Genomic DNA, 6,844 nt, shown 5'->3' with positions numbered 1-6,844 from the left:
TTTATTTCCACGCGCGAGTGTCTTCGTGTCCCGAGAGAAACAACACTGGGAATTGAAAGGGGGAACCAACTGGGAATAATTGAATGATAATTGCTTCTCGAAGTATTCCCGAGGAAACGAGTTAAATTGGGTATAAGAAACGGAAACTGGCGTGAAAGTGCGATTTTCGGACCAGACAAGTCTCGCGATATTATCTAATCGAAGGAATCGTGGGACGGAAGTCGCTATATATATATATATACACTCTTTCTAGCTCTTCATGCTCGGTCGATCTTCCGGAAAAGAGTGGTTCGCATGATCACGCAATGGTCCCCGATAATTAACTCGAACACGAGTGTATAAATACTTGGATCCAATGGGAAAGTGTTCGAGAATTGACTCGGAGGGCACCGAGATAATTAAGCATAGAAAGTAATCAGAAAATTATGCCAGAAGGTATCCCAACTCCTCCGTGTACTCCGGTACCAAGAAGACCCTGAATTTAGGAAAATCTACCGACTGCTGCATGGGATTCGTCGAACGTTAAAAATAGTTTTGCAGGGAGCTAGGATATCGTGAATCTTTTCAGGGTAGTCGTGCAAGTTTCATAGAGTTAGTGTCTTATGGGGAGTCTCTGTATATGGTCAATCGCAGTTGTACGTTGGCCATTGCCGTTATGGGGTTGGGACGGTGCAGGAAAGTTCGGAGGGTTGATAGTGACCCCTGTTCTCTCGTTGTTAATATTTAGGGTAGGCCATCGCCGCGAACAATGCTCCAACGTCCCCTAACTAGTTGGGGAGTGTCCAACGTTAACCTGTTTCGCTTCCAACACGGACTATACTTCACGAATCGTTTTCTCTTCAGGGTTGCTGCCTCTCGGGCTCCCGGGGGTTATGATTAATGGATCTTGCGCGTATTAGCGCCCACTTGGCCCCAACCCTCTGCTTCATTTACATTTCCAATTTAATGATCCTGCACTCACCCTTGGGACTGATTGACTTTTCCGATCAGTGGCCTATTTTTAACCTTGCGAAATCCGCGTCCCTCGTACGGGACTGTGTCCCGTAGGATCTTCTACGCGTCGATGGATGCGTTCTTCGGGGTGAATATACTTTTTGTAGCTGTGCGTGTGTGTGTGTGTGTGTGTGTTATACTGGATGGAAGACGTTTGAGTTGCAAATGATGGTACAGATTGATCGACGTGACATCAAACTGTTTGGTTGAAACGATGATTGTGGTGGTGGTGGATGAGGACTATGAGGAGGAGAGGGGGAGGGGGTTGGTAATTGGTCAATTAGCATTATCCTGGGCGGCGAGGCGTGTTGGGCTCGTGGAGGAAGAACTGGGAAGGGAAAAATTAGAAGGAAAGAAATGAGATGAGCAGAAGAGAAGATGGCCAAGTGTAGGTGGGAGTGGCGATCAATTCGTCCTCTACCATCAGGATAAAAGCTCGACTTATGAGACAGCTGCTCGGCTGATTCGCCAGATTTTAATTTTCTCATTTTATCGCGCAGTCTTTCCGGACAAAAAATATAGTCTTATCTTTGATCAACGAGCAAAGTTAAATAATTAAGTATAATCATAGCTAAGACGAAGTGGATTTTCAAGTAAAATTAAAAAATTCTTCCAACTTGGCAGGAATACTTTATCCCTCGATGAAAATTGTAGGAAAATCTACGATGGAACTAGAGAGAGAGAGAGAGAGAGAGAGAGAGAGAGAGAGACGAGTGGAGCAGTAGAGAAGATGGACAAGTGTATATAGGTGGGAGTGGCGATGAATCGGTCGTGGTACGTCGGGGAAAAATGTTGAACGTGTGGGACAACTGGCCTGCTGGCTCAGCAGATGGACCCAACTGACCGCTTTCAAGGGGACAATAAAGCTCGCGCGCATTGTTGCCATTGTCGTCGATATATATATGTGTGTATACATATATATAAGCCGCGTCGTAGAAGCTCCGATAATTGGGATTTCACCCACGCTGGCTCCCTGCTTCGTCTCCCTTTGGCACACCTAGCAATTCCTAGAAATTCTTCCCAGTGCGAGTACCAAACGCGTCCGCAGCCCCTCGCGAAACAATCGAAAATTCAGGATGAAAGATTTTCACGCCATAGTACATTGAAAATCCCCATTTTACACGGAGTCTATACTTTGTAGTAATTTCCCAAATGTACCACAAAATTACTAAAATCTCTAAAAAATCCAGAAACACAAAACACATTTCCCTATACAAAATACAACCATCTATGTACATATACATATAAATATATATCTAGAAGAAAGATACAGTATTTAATCCAGACACGTGGTAATCGAGTCCAAGAGAATGTAGCGCATGGAGGGGGTGGAGGAGGGTGAAAAAAATTCATAGGCGCATAATTCGTGCTACGGAGGGATTCTGCGAGTCCGAGAGAGAGAGAGAGAGAGAGAGAGAGAGAGAGAGAGCAGAGAGTATATGGTTGGGTTTGGCTGGTAATGGTCGAGCATCGAGGATCGAATGGACCCTGGCGTGCAATTGGCAGCACGCAACGTAATGCGACGTAACTTGGCTAACCGGAGGAACCCGAGAGCGAGCGAGAGAGAGAGAGAGAGAGAGAGTGGATCGCAAGAAGAGGAGCGTGAACCGAGTCGCGTGTCAGTGGGCTGATTGACAAGCAGAAAGATTTAGCTGCGATTATTATGATTGTCGGTGGAGCTCGCTGACTAAAATTGCCAGGTCGGCGGGAGGTCAGCGTTAATTATAGTGCTGGTAGGTGGATGGACGGATATCTATCCGTTTATCGGATCACCGCGTCGCTCGGACAACCACCGACGGTTACGATCGGCCGATTCGGATCGACCGTTGCATCGTCCGTCCGTCGCTCGGTTCCTCCATCCGCTATCGACTAATCAAAACGAGCGCGGATCCCCGCTACAAAGAGACTTCTCTCTCTCTCACTTGGAACTTCCGGTCCACCCCCACCACCTACGATTACACTCCGAACACACCGCGCTTCTTCATTCCCACGTGTTTATTTATTTTTTTCGTTCACCACGATCCGCCCTGCGCGCCATTATCGCGAGGCTGCTGCGAATCTACGGAGACGAGCAAGGGGGGGGGGGGAGGTGGTATGGAAAAAAGTAGGAGCGAGTTGTACACCGTTGATTATCGAGGCAGAAGAGCGCTCGGACCCTGTAGCTGGGTCAGGTTTTTCTGGAATCGACGAGTGACGGGCAGTTAAGTGATAAACTAGCGATCCACTCGAGTCCCTAAATGGAGCAACTCGTAGGAAAGGCAATATGTAGCCTCGTGCATGGTAGTATAGTGGCACGCGATTGCGTTCACAATGCAACCGCCGTATATGGAAACGTTACACGTGTTCTCCGACTGCTGCTCCTTCTTCTTCTTCTTCTTTGTCTTTGTCTCCCCCCCCCCCCCCTGCCTTTTGTATAGTCCTTATACTCATTACTGCACTCTTAACACTGTCAGTAGTGCTTCGCTACGAAACTACAAAATAAATTCACGTTTATTTTTGTAAAATATTACGTTTTTATTAAACCTTACAATTTGTTATAAATTAATATATATATAATAATAGTTATATATAGGTTAGCAGATACATGAATACAGAAAATTTGTGGATTTCTTGAGAATCGTAGTGGTTCCAGTAGACGAAAGAGAAAGAATTTGAGAACCTATGGTTTATAGCGGTATTAATGGGAAGGGAAGGATTGTGGGGATTTGGGGAGGGAAGAAAATACGAAGAAGAGGTTGGTAGTGGGGAGGAGATAGAAGCGACTAGGCGTAAATATCGCGGCCTGCAGACACCTGTGCTTTTTCTGGAAGGTAGACGAGGGGCTGGAAGGGAAGGGGTAGGGCGGCTGGTGACTTTTATCGGCGTATGGTAATCCTCAGGGGCGAAAAGATGCAGGCAGATCGCGCGAATAAGATATACCGTGGAGATATCTGTATAATCCTTGGGTATTAGTAAGCGTCCTCGTGACGATGGCATATTCCGGGCGGGCACTGGATTCGCCAGGACCCTTACTCTCTCTCGCTCGTTCTGGTACACACACACGTGCAAAGAAACACTGACTGGTCCCCGATATAATACTCCCGGTAATTCCCCCGGGAAACCATTCTCCACGGATCCCGGTCCGCTAAAGAACTCTCCTCGTTCTCCGTCTCTCTTCTTCAACATCCCTCCCCTACCCTCTCCTTCCAACCAACGCTTACATTCGGCACGTAGCATACGCGATTTGATGATTCTATTACGATTATTTCGTCGCGCATGGACAGCTGTTTTCTCCTGCAGATCGATTCTCGAGTGTGTTTTCGGACAGAATCGCTTTCACGGCTCGTTTGTCGAAAACGATTCATCATTTTATGCTACAATCTGCTCGTTCTTTCTTGACCCTCTCTCTCTTTCTCTCTTTTTATGTAATTAAATCATGATGAGGTTTTTATTAAATGGAGGCTTATATTTTTTATTGCATATTCTTGCAACCTTTTTGAGAGTTTTTATTATTAATCCATTGGGTGATGAGATTGGTATAAATTATTTAGGTGCAAAGTATATTTTTTAATATTATTAGAAATATTGATGTGTTATACTGTACAATGTGAAATATGTTTATATTATTTTTTACAATATTCTGTATACATTCTAAAAATCACGTTTTAAATTTGTATCAGTGTTATGTTTATGACGTGTATTTAAATATATTAAGTAATTATATTAATTATATGTTTCTTCATTAATGTGCTGACTGTCAGAACATTAGCCTTCTGTATTAGTTACTTCCAATTCCTCGTACAGTATGTATTTGAAATGATATACACTGGTGAAGATGTCTCGTCCACCTTTTATGCACGGAGTATCACTAATTGCCAAAGCTATAAGAGTTTTATTATAAACTAAAGGACTGCCATTGCTACCCTGCAAAAAATAATTTTTATAAGATTATATTTATATATATTTGTTCTTAATTGATTTTTCTTACAGCACAATGATATTCCGAGTCCGACCACATTCTGTTGCTGCAAAGGTGATAAGTCTGAGTTTTGAAGGAAGAGGTATCTTTACAGAATTTGTGAGAAAATTTTACGTGTAAATAATTGAGGCTCGACGAAGTTGTATAATTTTCTCCAAAAGTTCCCCAGCCAGTAACCAATCCGTATACGTTATCTGGTGGTGGTTTTTCAGGCAAACTGATGGGCTTTTGCTTCTCAGTGATTGGAATTGGAGCTGCGAGCTGAAAAATAAAAATATATATCAATGCTTTAACGTTGAGAATTAATAGCAAATGTGTAATCTAAGCTTACCTTAATCAGGACAATATGGTTTCGTTTATCGAGATTCTTTGACCACTTTGCAGTTAAATAAACCTTAAGTATTTCTGATTTGGTAAACGTTTGATTGTTAACATTATTTTGTTCAATATCATATAAATGTGTGCCAGTGATAACTGTTAAATGGGAATAAGGATTTAACATGTGGGGATAAATGCATTTTGCTGCTGTAAGCACAAAGCGATCACTAACAAGTACACCATTGCAAATAAAATTTGCATCATTGTTTATAATAGCTGCCATATAAGAGAGATGTTTGCCACTTGTTGAAAAAGCATTATGCAGGCCCTCAGAAGTCTCTTCTATTGGATCTGAAATCTTGTTTTCAATTAGCAAAATATATTCTTAAATAAATTGTATCTACAAAATAAATTGTTGTTTCATATACCTATCATTCTCAACAGATAGAGCATTAGCCACTGAAAGAACTGCATTGCTTTATATAATGATAAATTAGTATTAGATATAACTGAAATCTTATTACCTGTTATATTAGCACTTGTAGTAAAACTGGAAAGAGTTTGAAATGCACAAATCACCAGGGCTAAAGGCAGAATATATGACGACAAATTCGAATAACCATTTTGATGTTTATTGCAACATTAATACAGATAACATTAAAAAATATTGAAGCATAAAGAGAACACTTATAAAACTAACATTTGCAAAAAATTGATAAAACTTATGTTTTAAGAACTATATACATTAAAAAAAGGAATAAAAGTAAATATTAAAAATTATTACATGACGAGCATATGTAAACTACAAATCTTTTATACAGATTTTCATGGGTAATTCACTTCATTCGGCAAAATGATTCATCAAAAACATTTTAATATTGAAAACTATATACATTTCACAGTTTTTAATTGATTGTTGGAAAAGAAAATGAACGAGAGCAATCAAGTATTCATATATTTGAGCACGCGAGGCAACGATGCGAAAAGAGGTATTTGAAAAATTTGGCATTAATATTAAATAAGGTTTCGCGCATTAGCATGGTTTGTTTGAAACAGGAAGCGAAAATAGTGTAATTTGTGATATCCCGGTGCATTGTGCTGGCTCCCGAGTTTACATTATAATGCAAATATAGCATATTCCCAGCCGGTAGTAAATAAGTATTTCTCACTCTCTCTCCATATAGCGGAGCCGAGTCCATTGTGTATATGCGATATCGATAGCTATTCAGAATTGAGTTGTCTGCTAAATCCATTTTCACTCGAGGTTCTCCACTTTAGAAATCTCAATGGAATTTATTTCCCGTCCCTGAATACAAAAAAATTACTGCGATTCAAAACAAGTTTAAATTTATTTCACCAGAAACTTAAATTCTTCGTTCACTTTCTTCCTTTCTTCAAGGACCAGTCTAATCAAACGAAATCAATTTTGGTCAGTTTTTAACACTGAAAATAATATACATTTTTTAAACATTTATTCATATTTTAATAGCTGTACAAAAATCGACGTGACAAAACTCTTATGGAGCAGTGCGTGCTTGTGGTAAACATAATTTTAAGTTTTGCAATATCTCCGAT

General features: G+C 40.8%; 1 protein-coding gene across 2 annotated transcripts; it reads right to left on the bottom strand.

Annotated features, from left to right (window-relative positions):
• Nucleotides 1-4,585: 4,585 nt before the first annotated feature.
• LOC136782215 (prothrombin-like) lies at nt 4,586-5,725 on the bottom strand. 2 transcript variants are annotated; one of them, XM_066741481.1, is made up of 5 exons: nt 5,698-5,725; nt 5,283-5,620; nt 5,066-5,212; nt 4,961-4,997; nt 4,759-4,896 (listed from the first exon to the last, which is right to left on the bottom strand). In XM_066741481.1, exons 1-5 carry the CDS (start codon nt 5,720-5,722, stop codon nt 4,892-4,894), a joined length of 552 nt encoding a protein of 183 aa, XP_066597578.1. In that variant the 5' UTR covers nt 5,723-5,725; the 3' UTR covers nt 4,759-4,891. The 2 variants fall into 2 exon arrangements, with proteins under 2 accessions (XP_066597577.1, XP_066597578.1); XM_066741480.1 differs by having other exon boundaries at nt 4,586-4,896; nt 4,961-5,212.
• Nucleotides 5,726-6,844: the final 1,119 nt, after the last annotated feature.

This window comes from Prorops nasuta, unplaced genomic scaffold (genome assembly GCF_024137725.1).
Source record: "Prorops nasuta isolate Cenicafe-Biocafe unplaced genomic scaffold, Cenicafe_Pnas_1.2 PNAS00025, whole genome shotgun sequence".
Classification (NCBI taxonomy): Eukaryota; Metazoa; Arthropoda; class Insecta; order Hymenoptera; family Bethylidae; genus Prorops; species Prorops nasuta.
This window is presented reverse-complemented; position numbering and strand designations above follow the sequence as displayed.